A 19,739-nucleotide genomic window follows, 5' to 3' on the forward strand; every position below is an offset into this window, starting at 1 on the left:
CTTCAAAAAGGTAAGTGATTTATTTTATCGCTATTTGTGATTTTGTGACGCCTGTGCTGGTTTGAAAAAGTATTTTGATGTGGGGTGCTGTCCTCAGATAATCGTATGGTATGCTTTCGCCGTAAAGCCTTTTTGTAAATCTGACAACGCAGTTGGATTAACAAGAAGTTAAGCTTTTAAACGATGTAAGACAATTGAATTTATGTTTAATATTACGGTTTTTGTATTTGAATTTTGTGCTCTGCAATTTCAACGGATATTGTCGTAGTGGAACGCTAGCGGGACACCGATCCCAAAGAGGTTTTAAGAGGAGGCCGGAGCCTCAACCTACAGCAGCTATGAATCAAGCTTTGATCCTGAATGCTTATCTGGCCTTTTCCCCTGGCCTGCATAAGCTGCTGAATCCTGATGGGATCTGTCAGGTCTCTTCCGGCCCGGCCAAATGCAAAACAGACTGAATAATTAGCTGCAGTAGTTTGTAATGCATTCCTCTGAGCTACACACGCCATTTACAAGTCTCACCTGTCTAGGATATTATGTTCACCCTCTCATTGAGTTCCTGTGCATTCTGCAGGTGACATAACTAATTTGGCAAGGTGGTGGTGAAAAACAAAGTGAGGGCTGAAGCTGTTTTCTATGCTTGCGCCAATTATTCTCTTTCACTGTGCTTACAGAATAAGTCTCTCTCCAGGCTCGTAAATCCACCTGACAGCAGGGTGGAACATATACCCAATGTACCCTGTATGTGCAGTCTAGCAAACAGGCACGTCATTGGAAAGTACAGGTGTGATGAGAGCGACAGGAACAAAAACAAACAGGAAAACTAGACAACACCAGAGCCTATGGAATAGGCGCATGTTAAATGTCTACCGATATCAGTATTTCAGGTAAGACAATAATGTCCTCCGAGCAACCAAAGGCAAAAGTCTGACTTAAAAGTAAACATTCAGAGATCACATATTTCAGCCCAGTAAGGGTCAAGAACCATCCCAGAGTCATTCCACCACCCACCTCCCCGATTGTCTGTCCCTGACTGGACTTCCTGTTTCCATGCTAGGAGGAGGAGGTCTTGCCCAAGCATATGATAACGCCGAAAACAGGCTCTGCTTTGTGCCACCCACAGAGACAGCGTTCCACAGTGACGGGCCCATAGGAGTGGCCGGCCGCTAATCACAAGCGCTTTTGTTTCACTTTGTCTTTTCTCCTCCCCATTGGGTCATTCCACCTCAAAATGCACAAGAAAGAGGGTTGACACCCACCATCGCAGATTGTTCTGAAATAGTTTCGGTTGTTAGAAAGATAGCATTCCTGTAACATTTTATTTAAATATATTAGATTTCTGAGGAATTAAATCTAATTGATTGCACCCATATAGGCCTTTTTAATTTATATGACTATTTGAACCAAACTTCTAATCGAACAAGGAGTTAGACATGACGAATCATGGTCACGAATCACCCACACCCCATGCCAATCCCACCCTAACAACGAGTATACAGTATCAGTTCTCTATGTCTGACAAGTAGTAGGGAGCAGCTGCAGCTCAGAGTATAATTTCTTCATCCTATGTAATGTAATCCCAGTGAATTTGGGGGTGTTTTTTTCACCGTTCAGAGAAATTAGTCAGACGTTGATAGGTTTAAGTCCCATCCTAACAGGGGGAAGAGAAAAAAAGAAAAAAGGAAGAAGAAAGAAATCACTGGGAATATATTACATAGGATGAAGAAACAAAACTCAGAGCTGCAGCTCCATACTACTTATTAGACAAGGAAAACTGAAACTATATACTTGTTCATGGGGTAGGATTAGCGTGGGGATAGGGGGGGGTCTGTGTGTGGATATTTTGGCCATTTCTTTGGATTCCTCATGTCTTACTCATTGTTCTAAAAAAAAAAATTGGTCCAAATAGGACCAATAAACTACATTTATTGAATATTATATTAATTTGATCAATTAAAATGGACAATTTGGATGCAATAAATTAAATCTCAGAGATCAAACTATATTTCAACAAAATAATGCTGCAGGAATTCTAATCTTATCCGTTTCTAACTACAGAAAATATATCTGAGATGGTGGGTGTCATGGCTTGCTGAAATGACCCTGTTTTGAGATTTATTAGGCTGTGGAGGCACTCCTGTCAGGGAATGATGAATATGAGGTAGAGCTGCAACTAGCTAAATCTATAAAAGATGGAGCACCTCCTTCAAACTTTAGGATTCTCTGTATGTGCTAGAGAATCCTCAAACACTTTTATACCTCAACCTTCTAGCCTATCACTTGGAGCCTTCTTCAGCATAACCTGGGATATCTTAGCAGGATATCATTCTATTAACCCTATAGCATTCTAAAACTACAGTATTTCGCTCTTACTAAAAAATGAAATTAAAGTAATTATCCTATTCTCTATTCGATAGTATATATACATTGCATTCGGAAAGTATCGAGACCCCTTGACTTTTTCCACATTTTGTTACGTTACATACAGCCTTATTCTAAAATGAAGAAAAAAATGACTCAATCTACACACAATACCCCATAATGACAAAGCAAAATCAGCTTTTTAAAAACTGAAATATTCATATTCTATCTTAAATCTATAAGGCAGGTGGAGCTGATAGTTTATGGTTGTGATCAGGGTGATTCCAATATTGTTTGTTTAAATCTATCAAAAGTAAATAACTTTACTGACCATAAGTGGTCTGGTTGCACTACATGTAATGAGGACATGAATAAGGGGTCCTTATGGTATAACTGACCCCGCTTAAAAGAAAAAGGTCAGGTTTTGAAATGACTATATGGCTGGTTTAAGTGAGACTAAGAAATTCTATTTAATCACTGATTCATTTTATTTTGGCAGGGGTCAGCCATCAGAGGACATAAGTAATAGTACAGTGCAGTCGGAAAGTATTCAGACCCCTTGACTTTTTCCACATTTTGTTACGTTATAGCCTTATTCTAAAATGGATTCAATAGTGTTTTCCCTCAATTTGCACACAATACCCCATAATGACAAAGCAAAAACAGGTTAAGAATTATTTGCAAATGTACTCAATATAAAAACTGAAATATACATTTACATAAGTATTCAGACCCTTTACTCAGTACTTTGTTGACGCACCTTTGGCAGCGAGTACAGCCTTGAGTCTTCTTGGGTATGACGCTACAAGCTTGGCACACCTGTATTTGGGGAATTTCTCCCATTGTTCTCTGCAGATCCTCTCAAGCTCTGTTAGGTTGGATGAGGAGCGTCACTGCACAGGTTTTTTCATGTCTCTCCAGAGATGTTCAATCTGGTTCAAGTCAGGGCTCTGGCTGGGGCAACTCAATGACATTCAGAGACTTGTCTTGTAGCCACTCTTGCATTGTCTTGGCTGTGTGCTGAGAGTTGTTGTCCAGTTGGAAGGTGAATCCAGTCTGAGATCCTGAGCGCTCTGGAGCAGGTTTTCATCAAGGATCTCTGTACTTTTCTCCGTTCATCTTTCCCTTGATCCTGACTAGTCTCCCCGTCCATGCCGCTGAAAAACATCCCCACAGCATGATACTGCCATCACCTTGCTTCACCGGAGGGATGGTGCCAGGTTTCATCCAGTCGTGACGCTTGGCATTCAGACTAAAGAGTTCAATCTTGGTTCCATCAGACCAGATAATCTTGTTTCTCATGGTCTGAGAGTCCTTTAGGTGCCTTTTGGCATACTCCAAGCGGGTTGTCATGTGCCTTTTACTGAGAAGTGGCTTCCGTCTGTCCACTCTACCATAAAGGCCTGACTGGTGGAGTGCTGGAGAGATTGTTATCCTTCTGGAAGTTTCTCCCATCTCCAAAGAGGAACTCTAGAGCTCCTCTGTTAGTGACCATCGGGTTCTTGGTCACCTCTCTGACCATCTTCCATTTAAGATTATGTTCCACTGGGTTCTTGGGGACTTTCAATGCTGCAGAAATCTTTTGGTACCCTTCCCCAGATCTGTGCCTCGACACAATCCTGTCTCGGAGCCCTACGGACAATTCCTTCAACCTCATGGCTTTGTTTGTGCTCTGACATGCACTGTCAACTGTGGGACCTTATATAGACAGGTGTGTTCCTTTCCAAATCATGTCCAATCAATTGAATTTACCACAGGTGGACTCCAATCAAGTTGTAGAAACTTCAAGGATGATCAATGGAAACAGGATGCACCTGAGCTCAATTTTTAGTCTTATAGCAAAGTGTATGTTGTTCTGTCCTTGAGCTGTTCTTGTCTATTGATGTTCTGTTTCATGTTTGGTGTGGACCCCAGGAAGAGTACCTGCTGCTTTTGCAACAGCTAATGGGGATCCTAATAAAATACAAAAAAGTCTGAATAGTTATGTAAATAATGTTTCGGTTTTTATTTTTTAATACATTTTCCAAAAAAAGTCTAAAAACCTGTTTTTGCTTTGTCATTATGGGGTATTGTGTGTAGATTGATGTTAATTTAAAACATGTTAATTTGATCCATTTTAGAATAAGGCTGTAACGTAACAAAATGTGTTAAAAGGGGTCTGAATACTTTCCAAATGAACTGTACACTGCTGTATGATCAATTTAAATAGGCTGCACGCATAAAACACAGTGAGAAACCACAGTGAGAAACTGGACGATGTGTTGAACGTGAATCTTTCTCTCCTGTCATGTAAATTACCAGCCCTATGTCCACCACCATGAACCACACTCAGACAGTCTAATTAACTAGCCTCTGCCCTGGTGTCTCCGAGCCTCCGGCACTTTGCTATCAGCTTCTCCACTAAAACCAGGGCTAAAAATATATCGGCTATCACAGCAAACAAAGACAGTGACAGAGACTTGCCAAATAGCCTCAATGATCACTTGGAGTACTTATTCTTCTAGGACAGGAAAGACCGGCTCTTGATTCTGAATGAGCAGAATTCATACAATAACAAATGTATGACTACTATTAGTATCAGGCTTGTAATGTGCATGAACTTGATCGGACCAGTGTTAATTTAGGCTACTCATTTTTTGTTGTTGAGTGCACTCACATTTAGTCACATTTTTGTCATTTGAATAATGATTGTCTAGTTATTGTCAAAATTACTAAAACAGTGGGACATTAGTCAACTAAATGCCCTTTCATTTTAGTCACATCACATTTGTATTGCCTCATTAACTTATAGTAAACATAAAATCTTCCATGTGCACAAAACATACATATCCTTGTCCTACCAACATTTTTCTGCATAACATCCTATTCTCTTCCCAACAGCAGAAATATGAAAGATAAAATAATAATATTACATTATATAAGAATTATCTGCCTAGTTAAATAAAACATGTAAATGAAAATTCCAAATTCAACATACATAGATAGATACTGCACATTACATACAAAACAGACAGACAAGTGCAGAGAGAGCGAGAGAGAGAGAACAATCACAAGATGGTGTCACAAAGTAGGCTATTGGCAAAGTAGTATGGGTTGCACACCATCACACAGTCAAGTCATTGCCACTTATGAACGTTCCACAGACGCCAGAGCCACATTGATGTCCAAAGTAGAATGGGGGCTTATGACTGTTTCGCACAATGATGTAGTCGAGTCAATAAACCTCGAGTCCCAAGTCTCCTGTGCTCAAGTCCGAGTCACCAATGGTCAAGTCACAAGTCCCTATGGCTGAAGTCTGAGTCCCAGTGCTCAAGTCCTGGTCCATGTGTTCAAGTCTAAGTCACTGGGTCCACATCAACTTAAAAAAAAAAGAAGTTATTTACCCAGTCAGCTAAAGCGTAGTGGCAAGAGGAATTTAGTCAATAAATTGTCTTCTATCCCTTTTCCCTTCTTTCTGTGCCACCAAATGTTTGCATATAGGCTACTGGTAATGTTACCATGGCCACGTTGAGATGAAAAATTCTCAAACATTGCAGATAGAAATTCCATGAATAGGGCAGACTTTATTCCTTATTCAACATGTAAGAGGCATGTTTGTTCTACATTGCATATTTCTATCTGAATGTTCCATACATTGCGTTGTGTTGAATGTGCCTCAAGTTGTAAAGCTATAGCTAGCAAATGATGCAACATGACTGAACAAGGTGTAGCCTAAACAAATGATTAACGGTCCAGTCCACAAGTAGCCTTGTTTTAGAACGGCCCGCGATATGCTTTATGAATGTAAAATGTATCACGCCATTGTACAATAGAAATAAATAACGTAGCACCGGTATGGGTCATGTCTTTTTAACGGTAGCCTACGGGCTAGAATCAAAACAGTTTTTTCTAAGGAAAAGATGGAAATGTATCTACAGGACCTGCATATGAAATGCAGTGGGAAAAGTAGGAGGGTTGATCGAGACTAGAAATTCAAAGAGACTACTTTTCTATAGCCTACTCAGGTGAGAGAAAAAAACAAGACTTTTACTATTAAACTTCATGGCGTTTTTTACTTCATAAAGCAGCTTGTGTAGGTACTAGAAGGTTGGTGGTGTCTGGTTAGTTAAAGTGACGCAGGAGTGTCATCTGCACGGTGTATATAATCGGAGCCGGAGCAGAGCCTGTCTACCTACACTCATCGCTTGCTCCCTGCAGCTCACCAGTTGATGTAGGCTGTGTTTGCCGGGTGTGACGCATCCTTCCCATTGCTGAACAGAACTGCGCTGCGCATCTGTGCTGCTAATATTAATTGTGCTCATCACTGAAAAGCCCTCAATCTCTCCAAAAATTATTGTCCAGTCCACTTAGTCAGATTTTAGCCACAGAGATCATATTGGCCCGTCTTAGTCAATTGAAATGAAAAATCACTTTGGGTTAGGTCGTTTTTTTCTAGGTATATCTAGTCACTTACAGTCTCGTCAATTGCCACTGAAAAATAGGTGTTTGATGAATATTTTACGAAATTTCTGTAGACGAAATTAACACTGGATCGGACACATGATTACTCTTCTTTTGAGCTATGGAAATTTCAAGCCAGTAGCTAGGCTATATGACATTTTACACAGAAAAGTTAGCAGGTATTGTTCCAAACAGGACATAGTACACAATAACATCCCAGTAGCCCTCCTATTGCATTTGTACACCACTGAGTATTATCTGTCATACACATCCTCCCATTCTACACAACTAAGAAGCACTGGGCGCACGACTGTCTAAGAACCACACATGCTAAATGAGGAAATCTAACAGCATTTCTATTCTTGTAGATCTCACACTACATTTATCTATGAGGTACCATTTCAGAACTTCACAGCACTCTACTAAACTCACATGCGGCATATCTCGTTCTGGGTCAGCACGGCGTTCTCCACAAAATAGGGCAGCATCTCCAGCACAGCCTCCTGAGAGGACTCCAACACCAGATGCATTCTGTTGACCAGCCGGAGAGAAATCTAGCCTCTTCCCCGACCTGTCTGCAGCCCTCTTCTTTGGATCCAAGAGTCGGAGTAAAGAAATGTAAAGAGAGATCTTCAGGTCCTGACCCAATCCCTGGGTGACAGACTGACAGTTACTTAGCCCGGTCTTATCTGTGTGATGTAGGTAGGCAGCTGCCTTCTGCTGCACTGTAGTGGCACACCTCCTTCCCTCTCCATTTATCTATAGCCTACTTTTCCCCCAGTCCCTCTGTTTGAGTAAAGCAGTGAAGAAAAGCAAAGTCCGAGTGCTCCTGCCTGAGAGGACTTGCTGCAGCGCAGTGTCCAACCGCAGCTTGAGGCAGAGGGATGTGTCCTACCTCCCCTCCCCCAGGGACTCACACACAACTCAACCTCCTCCTCCTCTCTCACACACAAACGCACAGACACTGTATAGCCGGAAGTGTTACGAATCCAGAGGAGTTCAGATGCTGGACTTCTTTTTCTCACCATGAGTTCTTCCCCAGCATGAAATCATTTCCCATCCTTAATCAATTGTAAGAAGTCAACCAAACAATGTGTCTGTCCTAGTTCTCAGCTGCAGAGCAACAACAGGTTTCCACTTCAGCAGGGGAAAATAAGGTCCTAATCCAGGATCTTATACTGCTGTCCAACAGAAACCTGCTCTCCAAGACATCAGAGAATGGCTTTCTTTCTTCCCTTCTCTGGGAACAGCAAAGCTACTTGTTCAATTGCAAAAGACAAAAGGAAACAGAGGGACTTCGGCCAACAATTCAGAATGGATGTCTTGATCTCCTTAGCTAGCAGGGGCCAGAGGCTGCATGCCACCCAACAAGTCAACTGACTCCCAGGCAGCGCTGCCAGGGAGCTCCTCACATGGGCCAAGCATGGACAGGGAGGGCAGTGAGCCTGGCACACATAGCTCTGCCCAAATCGCATTAACCTCAGGGGAGGGACCAGCCCATCTCTCTCCTTTAAGACTGGCCAATGCTGCCTGTCACTCACTTCCATCTGTCCCACACAGACCAGTGTTACTGTCAGTCACTCCACACTCGTGTCACATATGGTAATGTGTGTGTCTGGGGCGGGTTAGGAATGGAGAACATTAGAAAGAGTTGAGTAGGTATTAGGTCTATGTTATTGTGCGAGGTAGACTCAAGTCATGACTGTCCACGTGAATCAAAATAGATCAGGTTTGCAATGAATAACTTTCCTCAGACCCCCGCTCACCAACAGAGGGGAGGAGGAAGTGACTAGTGGGGATTAACAGCTCACGTCCTGTTGTAAATCAAGTGGAGAAGATTCTGGTCTCCCTCTCCAATATTCACTAAAGGAATGTCCTTTGCTTCAAGATACTTTTTCCCGCCGAAACTAACACATTCAAAAGCGAATACTGTCACAATATTCCTGACATAGAACGTGGGGAATGGTCAGAGGCGATCTATAGAACACAATGTTATATTGTTTGTTATTTTGTGATTAAAAATGCTATAAAAGGAAATACTGTAACTTGGAAAGTATACCCACTACATGTACAAAGTTTCCATCCTATGTGATGTGCATGTAATATGAAAAATTAGTGTTTTTGTTAAGAGAGGGATGTGATTCGAAGAACTAAGAAATGTTTTAGATAACTTTGTACAAGTGACAAGTCACGCCCCTGAGTGCAGTCAGAGAGCCTGTCAGCCTGACGGAACCACCCCTTTCGAATAAACTGTATAAAATGTTTGGTTAAGAAATGAACATACTAGACCAGCAACTGCACGTTTAAAGTGGTCTGAACGTTGAATCTCAACACGAGGTAGAGACGATAAACTCACCTCTAAGACAATCACTGGTACGGCTGATTAGCTGTCCCTGGTAAAGTATCTTGAAAAGCGAATTTAAGTGAGACCATTCTACTACTCTGATCAAACCATCGTATTACGGTTCTCTCATGACCCCACTGGGAACCATCGACACGGCTAACTAGCATATCTTCAAAGAACCCGTTTGGACAATCAGAGCCTTATAAGCATGCCACGAAAAGGCCCAACCCCCTTTCCAAGGCAGCCTCGTTCTGAGAGAGATACACTGCGACCCCAGGAATTTCACGTAAATACATTCATGATTTCTTACTCAGAGGGCAGCGGTTCGTGTGCAAAGTATATGATTACTGTAAGTGAGAGTAGTTTCTAAATGTACCAATGTTAAATGTCTCTGTCCCTCTCTACCCCCCCGCCATCTCTTTTGTAACAAGCAGCCATGTTGTGTCATTCCGCTTCCGCTAGGGACCTGTTTTAAACGTATTAAGTGTGTATGTTTATTCTGTGTTAGCATTTGATTAGCTAGTAAATAAATAATTAAACCAATGTGTCGTATTGAAGGCTCGAGTTTTTGCAGATGCAATGAGGTTATGACTGCTCAGAAAGATGATATGATACAAGTTTATGATTAATAAGTTAACTGTTTATAGATGTGAAAGGTAAAGACCTTTGAGTTTAACTCTTTAAAAGAACCGCTCTCGTGGTGCCCCAGATCCTAATGATTTAATTGTTACATGATTCATTTAAATTGGGTAACAATTAAACAGTTAGGTAATTAGATAAATAATAGTCTTCAGATTGATAATTAAGTCACGACACTCCTATTTTCTCTAACACACACGTCATTCAACTAATTTGAGAGGATTTGCTGACATAGACAAAGGCAGGAGTTCTAGGACACAGATAACACCATCTCCTTGTCAACAGGAAGAGCTCAAGTCAACTGATCTCTAGGTGGAAAACTCCTTCAAAACCCATGGAAAACTATATGTGATCAATTTTGCCAGGAACAGTGGATTAGCCGAAGGCGGTGCTGCCACAAGCCTAGTGAGGTCAGCTTTGGTAGCAGAGGGAGAACCCAGGGCTGGTCTATGTGACTGGGCATTAACAGAATTACTCTTGCAGCCAGATAGATAACTTGGACCGGTCTGAACCAAGCACAGCCTGCCAGTAATCTCATCCTCTGAATCACTAGGTGTTTGCACGGTGTAATGGATTACTCTGAAGAGGACTCTCCACACAGAGACTCTCCGGAGGAGGAGTCGCTACACGGGTTATTCATGGACCCAGGGCTTTCTGCACACACCAGCACAATAGAAGAAAAGCCTCTTCTCAGGGCTGGCTAGCTATTGCATAAGGTTGGCGTTTGAGGAAGTTCACAGACGCTTTTGGATGGACTCAAAAGAGACCTATAGTGCCTTGCAAAAGTATTCATCCCCCCTTGGCGTTTTTCCTAATTTGTTGCATTACAACCTGCAATTTATATGGATTTTTATTTGGATTTCATGTAAATGGACATACACAAAAGTCAAAATTGGTGATGTGAAAATTAAAATAAAATAAAATATGTATTCACCCCCTTTGCTATGAAGCCCCTAAATAAGATCTGGTGCAACCAATTACCTTTAGAAGTCACATAATTAGTTAAATAAAGTCCACCTTTGTGCAATCTAAGTGTCACATGATCTCAGTATATATACACACACCTATTCTGAAAGGCCCCAGAGTCTGCAACACCACTAAGCAAATGGGCACCACGAAGACCAAGGAGCTCTCCAAACAGGTCAGGGACAAAGTTGTGGAGAAGTACAGATCAGGGTTGGGTTATAAAAAAATATCAGAAACTTTGAACATCCAACGGAGCACCATTAAATCCATTATTAAAAAATGGAAAGAATAAGGCACCACAAACCTGCCAAGAGAGGGCGGCCCACCAAAACACACAGACCAGGCAAGGAGGGCATTAATCAGAGAAGCAACAAAGAGACCAAAGATAACCCTGAAGGAGCTGCAAAGCTCCACAGCGGAGATTGGAGTATCTGTCCATAGGACCACTTTAAGCCGTACACTCCACAGAGCTAGGCTTTACGGAAGAGTGGCCAGAAAAAAAGCCATTGCTTAAAGAAAAAAAATAAGCAAACACGTTTGGTGTTCGCCAAAAGGCACGTGGGAGACTCCCCAATCATATGGAAGAAGGTACTCTGGTCAGATGAGACTAAAATTGAGAATTTTGGCCATCAAGGAAGATGCTATGTCTGGCGCAAACCCAACACCTCTCATCACCCCGAGAACACCATGTTTTTTTTTTTTTTTTTTTTTTTTTTAAATCGGCATGGACTGGGAAACTGGTCAGAATTGAAGGAATGATGGATGGTGCTAAATACAGGGAAATTCTTGAGGGAAACCTGTTTCAGTCTTCCAGAGATTTGAGACTGGGATGAAGGTACACCTTCCTGCAAGACAATGACCCTAAGCATACTGCAAAAGCAGCACTCGAGTGGTTTAAGGGGAACATTTAAATGTCTTGGAATGGCCTAGTCAACGCCCAAACCTCAATCCAATTGAGAATCTGTGGTATGACTTGAAGATTGCTGTACACCAGCGGAACCCATCCAACTTGAAGGAGTTGGAGCAGTTTTGCCTTGAAGAATGGGCAAAGATCCCAGTGGCTAGATGTGCCAAGCTTATAGAGACATACCCCAAGAGACTTGCAGCTGTAATTGCTGCAAAAGCTGGCTCTACAAAGTACTGACTTTGGGGGGGTGAATAGTTATGCACGCTCAAGTAGTTTTTTTGTCTTATCTCTTGTTTGTGTCACCCCAAAAATATTTTGTATCTTCAAAGTGGTAGGCATGTTGTGTAAATCAACTGATACAAACCCCCCAAAAAATCTATTTTAAATTCCAGGATGTAAGGCAACAAAATAGGAAAAATACCACGGGGGGTGAATACTTTCACAAGCCACTGTATATGACAAACTTGACAAACTCTCCAGAACTCTCCGATCAGAAATGTCCTTAATTAAAGTAAAACTGAAATCTGTAGACGCACTACAGGCAACAGTGGCTACACAGGGCACTACCATACTTGAACTAGAGCGCTCTGCTGTGTCTTACAGTGATGACATAACCACCCTTCAGGCCACAGTCAATACACTTTCATCTGATGTTAAAGTGCTTAAAGAAAAATGCGAGGACCTAGAAGGACGTCAACGCCGCCACAACATTCTCCTGGAGGGCATTGCTGAAGGTCTGGATGGTCCCCGTCCAGCAGACTTTGTTTCCCAACTATTGCAGGACATGCTTAACCTCAAAGAAAACACCCTCTTAGAGACTGTGCCCATAGGTCACTGTGAGCTAGACTCAGAGAGGGTGATCCCCCAAGGCCCTTCATCATTAGAGTGCATTACCACCATGTCCGGGACCAGATCATGCGCCAAGCTGGAGAAGCAACACTTTTACTGACAGAGGCAAGAGACTGTCCATTTTTCCAGACTTCACTGCCTCCGTGGCCAAGAAACAGATGCCTCACAAGTCCTCAACTGGCAGCTTCATTAAATAGTACCTGTAAAACACCAGTCTCAATGTCAACAGTGAAGAAGCGACTCCGGGATGCTGGCCTTCTAGGCAGAGGTCCTCTGTCCGGTGTCTGTGTTCTTTTGCCCATCTTTAATTTTATTGGCCAGTCTGAGATATGGCTTTTTCTTTGCAACTTTGCCTAGAAGGCCAGCATCCCGGAGTTGCCTCTTCACTGTTGAGGTTGAGACTGGTGTCTGTGGGTACTATTTAATGAAGCTGCCAGTTGAGGACTTGTGAGGCGTCTGTTTCTCAAACTAGACACTCTAATCTACTTGTCCTCTTGCTCAGTTGTGCACCGGGGCCTCCCACTCCTCTTTCTATTCTGGTTAGAGCCCGTTTGCGATGTTCTGTGAAGGGAGTAGTACACAGCGTTGTATGAGATCTTCAGTTTCTTGGCAATTTCTCGCATGGAATAGCCTTCATTTCTCAGAACAAGAAGAGACCGACGAGTTTCAGAAGAAAGTTATTTGTTTCTGTACATTTTGTGCCTGTAATCGAACTCACAAATGCTGATGCTCCAGATACTCAACTAGTCTAAAGAAGGCCAGATTTAATGCTTCTTTAAATCAGAACAACAGTTTTCAGCTGGGCTAACATAATTGCAAAGGGGTTTGATGATCAATTAGCATTTTAAAACGATAAACTTGGATTTAGCTAACACAACGTGTAATTGGAACAAAGGAGTGATGGTTGCTGATAATGGGCCTCTAAGCTTATGTAGATATTCCATTAAAAATCAGCAGTTTCCAGCTACAATAGTCATTTACAACATTAACAATGCCTACACTGTATTTCTGATCACCTTGATGTTATTTTAAATGGACAAAAATGTTTGCTTTTCTTTCAAAAACGAGGACATTTCTAAGTGACCCCACATTTTTGAACGGTAATATATATATATATATATATATATATATATATATATATATATATATATATATATATATATATATATATATTTTGCATTATGTGAATTTTAATAATTATTGTCTGGAATAGTAAGCCTCTTCATATAATTATTTTGACATTGTTTTCTGTGTAGGCTTGTGGAACAGGATCCCTTTTAGTAGGCCTCTTCATATAATTATTTTGTCATTGTTTTCTGTGTAGGCTTGTGGAACAGGATCCCTTTTATTTTGTTGAGGCCATAAGCGGTCATGCGTCCTATGTTAGAAATGGCGCCGGAAGTGATGGCCCGCCGTTTTACGGTCTCCTAACCAATTGTTCTATTATGTGGTTTTTTCACGATATTTGGAGGGCTCGCAAACTATTACAGACTACAAAGGGAAGCACAGCCGTGAGCTGCCCAGTGACACGAGCCTACCAGACGAGCTAAATCACTTCTGTGCTCGCTTCGAGGCAAGCAACACTGAGGCATGCATGAGAGCATCAGCTGTTCCGGACGACTGTGTGATCACGCTCTCCGTACCCGACGTGAGTAAGACCTTTAAACAGATCAACATACACAAGGCTGCGGGACCAGACGGATTCCCAGGACATGTGCTCCGGGCATGTGCTCACCAACTGGCAGGTGTCTTCACTGACAATTTCAACATGTCCCTGAATGAGTCTGTAATACCAACATGTTTCAAGCAGACCACCATAGTCCCTGTGCCCAAGAACACAAAAGGCAACCTACCTAAATGACTAGAGACCCATAGCACTCACGTCCGTAGCCATGAAATGCTGAAAAGCTGGTAATGGCTCACATCAAAACCATTATCCCAGAAATCCTAGACCCACTCCAATTTGCATACCACCCAAACAGATCCAAAGATGATGCAATCTCTATTGTACTCCACACTGCCCTTTCCCACCTGGACAAAAGGAACACCTATGTGAGAATGCTATTCATTGAACACAGCTCAGCGTTCAACACCATAGTACCCTCAAAGCTCATTACTAAGCTAAGGAAACTGGGACTAAACACCTCCCTCTGGAACTGGATCCTGGACTTCCTGACGGGCCGCCCCCAGGTGGTGAGGGTAGGTAGCAACACATCTGCCATGCTGATCCTCAACACTGGAGCTCCCAAGGGGAGCGTGCTCAGTCCCCTCCTGTACTCCCTGTTCACCCACGACTGCATGGCCAGACAACTCCAACACCATCATTAAGTTTGCAGACGACAACAGTGGTAGGCCTGATCACCGACAACGACGAGACAGCCTATAGGGAGGACCTGGCCGGTGGTGCCAGAAAAACAACCTATCCCTCAACGTAACCAAGACTAAGGAGATGATTGTGGACTACAGAACAAGGAGCACCGAGCACTTCCCCATTCTCATCGACGGAGCTGTAGTGGAGCAGGTTGAGAGCTTCAAGATCCTTGGTGTCCTCAACAACAAACTAGAAAGGTCCAAACACACCAAGACAGTCATTAAGAGGGCACAACAAAGCCTATTCCCCCTCAGGAAACTAAAAAGATTTGGCATGGGTCCTGAGATCCTCAAAAGTTTCTACAGCTGCAACATCGAGAGCATTCTGACCGGTTGCATCACTGCCTGGTACGGCAATTGCTCGGCCTCCGACCGCAAGGCACTTCAGAGGGTAGTGCGTACTAGAGGTCGACTGATTATGATTTTTCAACGCCGATACCGATTATTGGAGGACCCAAAAAAGCCGATGCCGAAAAAAAAAAAAGAAAGAAAAAAAATAAAATAAAAAATAAAAATAAAAAAAAAAAATCGGCCAATTTTTTTTATATATTTTTTAATAATGACAATTACAACAATATTGAATGAACACTTATTTTAACTTAATATAATACATCAATGAAATCGATTTAGCCTCAAATAAATAATGAAACATGTTCAATTTGGTTTAAATAATGCAAAAACAAAGTGTTGGAGAAGAAAGTAAAAGTGCAATATGTGCCATGTAAAAAAGCTAATGTTTAAGTTCCTTGCTCAGAACATGAGAACATATGAAAGCTGGTGGTTCCTTTTAACATGAGTCTTAATATTCCCAGGCAAGAAGTTTTAGGTTGTATTTATTATAGGAATTATAGGACTATTTCTCTCTATACGATTTGTATTTCATATACCTTTGACTATTGGATGTTCTTATAGGCACTTTAGTATTGCCAGTGTAACAGTATAGCTTCTGTCCCTCTCCTCGCCCCTATCTGGGCTCAAAACAGAAACACATCGACAACAGCCACCCTCAAAGCAGCGTTACCCATGCAGAGCAAGGGGAACAACTTCTCCAAGTCTCAGAGCGAGTGACGTTTGAAACGCTATTAGCACGCACCCCGCTAACTAGCTAGCCATTTCACATCGGTTACACCAGCCTAATCTCGGGAGTTGATAGGCTTGAAGTCATAAACAGCGCAATAGCTGCTGGCAAACGCACGAAAGTGCTGTTTGAATGAATGCGTACGAGCCTGCTGCTGCCTACCAACGCTCAGTCAGACTGCTCTATCAAATCATAGACTTAATTATAACACACAGAAATACGAGCCATTGGTCATTAAAATTCGAGTCCGGAAACTATCATTTAGAAAACAAAACGTTTATTCTTTCAGTGAAATACGGAACCGTTCCGTATTTTATCTAACGGATGGCAGCCCCAAGTCTAAATATTGCTGTTACATTGTACAACCTTCAATGTTATCTCATAATTATGTACAATTCTGGCAAATTAATTACGGCCTTTGTTAGGAATAAATGGACTTAACACAGTTCGCAATGAGCCAGGTGGCCCAAACTGCTGCATATACCCTGACTGCTTGCACGGAACGCAAGAGAAGTGACACAATTTCACAAATTATAAGAAAATCATGTTAGCAGGCAATAAAAACTAAATATGCAGGTTTAAAAATATATACTTGTGTATTGATTTTAAATAAAGGCATTGATGTTTATGGTTAGGTACATTGGTGCAACGACAGCGCTTTTTTTCTCAAATGCGCTTGTTAAATCATCACCGTTTGTCGAAGTAGGCGCATCGATTATATGCAACGCAGGGGACGCTAGATAAACTAATAATATCATCAACCATGTGTAGTTAACTAGTGATTATGTTAAGATTGATTGTTTTTTATAAGATAAGTTTAATGCTAGCTAGCAACTTACCTTGGCTTCTTGCTGCCCTTGCGTAACAGGTAGTCAGCCTGCCACGCAGGCTCCTCGTGGAGTGCAATGGTTAGAGCGTTGGACTAGTAACCGGAAGGTTGCAAAAACGAATCCCCGAGCTGGCAAGGTAAAAATCTGTCGTTCTGCCCCTGAACAAGGCAGTTAACCCACCGTTCCTAGGCCGTCATTGAAAATAAGAATGTGTTCTTAACTGACTTGCCTAGTTAAATAAAAGGTGATTTTTTTTTAAACGGCAAATCGGTGTCCAAAAATACCGATTACCGATTGTTATGAAAACTTGAAATCGGCCCTAATTAAAATCGTCCATTCTGATTAATCGGTCGACCTCTAGTGAGAACGGCCAAGTACATCACTGGGGCAAAGCTGCCTGCCATCCAGGACCTCTACAGCAGGCGGTGTCAGAGGAAGGCCCTAAAAATTGTCAAAGACCCCAGCCACCCCAGTCATAGACTGTTCTCTCTACTACCGCATGGCAAGCGGTACCAGAGTGCCAAGTCTAGGACAAAAAGGCTTCTCAACAGTTTTTACCTCCAAGCCATAAGACTCCTGAACAGGTAACCAAATGGTTACCCGGACTATTTGCATTGTATGCCACCCCCCCCCCCCACCCCAACCCCTCTTTTTTACGCTACTCTCTGTTTATCTTATATGCATAGTCACTTTCACTATACATTCATGTACATACTACCTCAATTGGCCCGACCAACCAGTGCTCCCGCACATTGGCTAACCAGGCTATCTGCATTGTGTCCCACCACCAGCCAACCCCTCTTTTTACGCTATTGCTACTCTCTGTTCATCATATATGCATAGTCACTTTAACCACACCTACATGTACATACTACCTCAATAAGCCTGACTAACCGGTGTCTGTATATAGCCTTGCTACTCTTATTTTCAAATGTCTTTTTACTGTTGTTTTATTTCTTTACCTACCCCCACACACATTTTTTTCGTACTGTAAGGTCTATTACACCTGTTGTATTCGGCGCACGTGACAAATAAACTTTGATTTGATTTAACACCCTGTTGTCACTTTGAAAGCACAGTTTACCAGTAGTACCAAGTAATAATTTTCTTATATTATAATATATATATATATACACATACACATTTTTCCCCCCTTTATATAATATAAATTGTCACAGCGCTCCACTTGGTAAGAGTTTAGCCTAGCTGCTGGAACCACTGTTTCATGGAGAGTATTTAGGAGCTTGTATACTAGGGGTTTGTGCGCGTCCTGTTTGGGAAGACGCTTCAGCGGGTAGGATGAAGTTCAACCGTTTTTTTGTAAAACGTTTTCTTGTATGTCAGGTTCAGTCTTCCACTTACAGTTAAAAAGGCTACACATTTCCTCTTTTTCCAAATGATGACTCAACAACATAATTTAATAGGGCAGTCGACTGGGAGTATACTTAAGTTGTATAGTTGGAACTGGAAAGGTTTGAACCAGCCAGTCAAACGTAGTAGAGTACATCTTCAACATCTAGGAATACAGGTAGATTTTTTTAACAAGAGACCCATCCGAGAGTTTCAGATCACTTCAGATTGAGAAAAGGCAGAGTAGGCCAACTTTATCACTCCACAAAAATAAATCAAGGGGAGCTGCAATTCTGATGAAACAAAGGGCACAGATTTGTGTCTTCCAATGTTATTTCAGGTGCCAACGGCAGATATATTTTTGTCACTGGCAGAATCTATAATATTCCACTGTTCCTTGCCAATGTCTATGCGCCAAACTGGGATGACGAAACCTTTTTCCGTGCCTTTTTATCTTCACTTCCAGATATGACCTCACATTTTTTCATCTTGGGAGGCGATTTTATTTGCAAGCTTAATCCTACTTTGGATCGTTCCTACAACAAATTAGCACACCTAAGTCTGCAAAGGTTATCCAACCTTTTCTTGGAGTTTGCTGTTACAGACACCTGGCGTTTTTTCAATCCAACTTGAAGGGAATATTCATTTTTCTCCCATGTCCATCACTTATACCGGCATTGACTAGTTCTTCTTGGACAACAGACTTCTTTACTCTGTACGCTCATGCTCATACAATTCCATTGTCATATCTGATCACATCTCTCTAACTTTAGCGCTACCAGTTGGGGGTGAGACTGAGCCTCGCGTACCTTGGAGTTTTAATACAGGCTTGCTGTCTGATGAAAGTTTAACTTTGACTGCTCAGAATGATGTTTTTTTATAGGTACTAACGGCACCCTCGACATTTCAGCATCTGTTCTGTGGGAGACTTTTAACCTCTCTGGGGCAGGTGGGACGCAATCGTCCCACCGGCCAATAGCCAGGGAAAATACAGCGCGCCATATTCAAATAAAATATCAAATCAAACTTTCATTAAATCACACATGTAAGATACCAAATTAAAGCTACGCTCGTTGTGAATCCAGCCAACATGTCAGATTTCAAAAAGGCTTTTCGGTGAAAGCATAAGATGCTATTATCTGATGATAGCACAACAGTAAACAAAGCGAGTAGCATATTTCAACACTGCAAGCATGACACAAAACGCAGAAATAAAATATAAATCATGCCTTACCTTTGACGAAATTCTTTTGTTGGCACTCCAATATGTCCCATAAACATCACAAATGGTTATTTTGTTCGATTAATTCCGTCGATATATATCCAAAATGTCAATTTATTTGGACCGTTTCATCCAGAAAAACACAGCTTCCAACTTTCGCCACTTCACTACAAAATATATCAAAAGTTAAATGTAAACTTTAGCAAAACATTTCAAACTACTTTTGTAATACAACGTTAGGTATTTTTAAAAGTTAAATCGATCAATTTGAAGACGGGATGATCTGTGTTCATTACAAAAAGAAAACAAACTGACGCAACTTTTTTCGTAACGTGCCTCTCAAATTGTACTTCATGTGACCCTCATTTACGATAGCCCTACTT

General features: G+C 41.7%; 1 protein-coding gene across 3 annotated transcripts in view; it reads right to left on the reverse strand.

The window, feature by feature from the left end:
- ssh1a (slingshot protein phosphatase 1a) overlaps positions 1-19,739 on the reverse strand; it is a 62,063-nt gene that overhangs the window by 14,780 nt on the left and 27,544 nt on the right. The window contains exon 1 of one of the 3 annotated variants that reach the window (XM_055887105.1): positions 7,234-8,027. The exons of the other annotated variants lie outside the window; for them this stretch is intronic. Within the exon in view, the coding sequence (XP_055743080.1) occupies positions 7,234-7,331 (98 nt within the window). The 5' untranslated portion in view covers positions 7,332-8,027. Of the gene's footprint in view, positions 1-7,233; positions 8,028-19,739 lie in introns of those variants that run through there. 3 annotated transcript variants of the gene reach the window in all.

Source organism: Salvelinus fontinalis, chromosome 28 (assembly GCF_029448725.1).
Source record: "Salvelinus fontinalis isolate EN_2023a chromosome 28, ASM2944872v1, whole genome shotgun sequence".
Taxonomy (NCBI): domain Eukaryota; kingdom Metazoa; phylum Chordata; class Actinopteri; order Salmoniformes; family Salmonidae; genus Salvelinus; species Salvelinus fontinalis.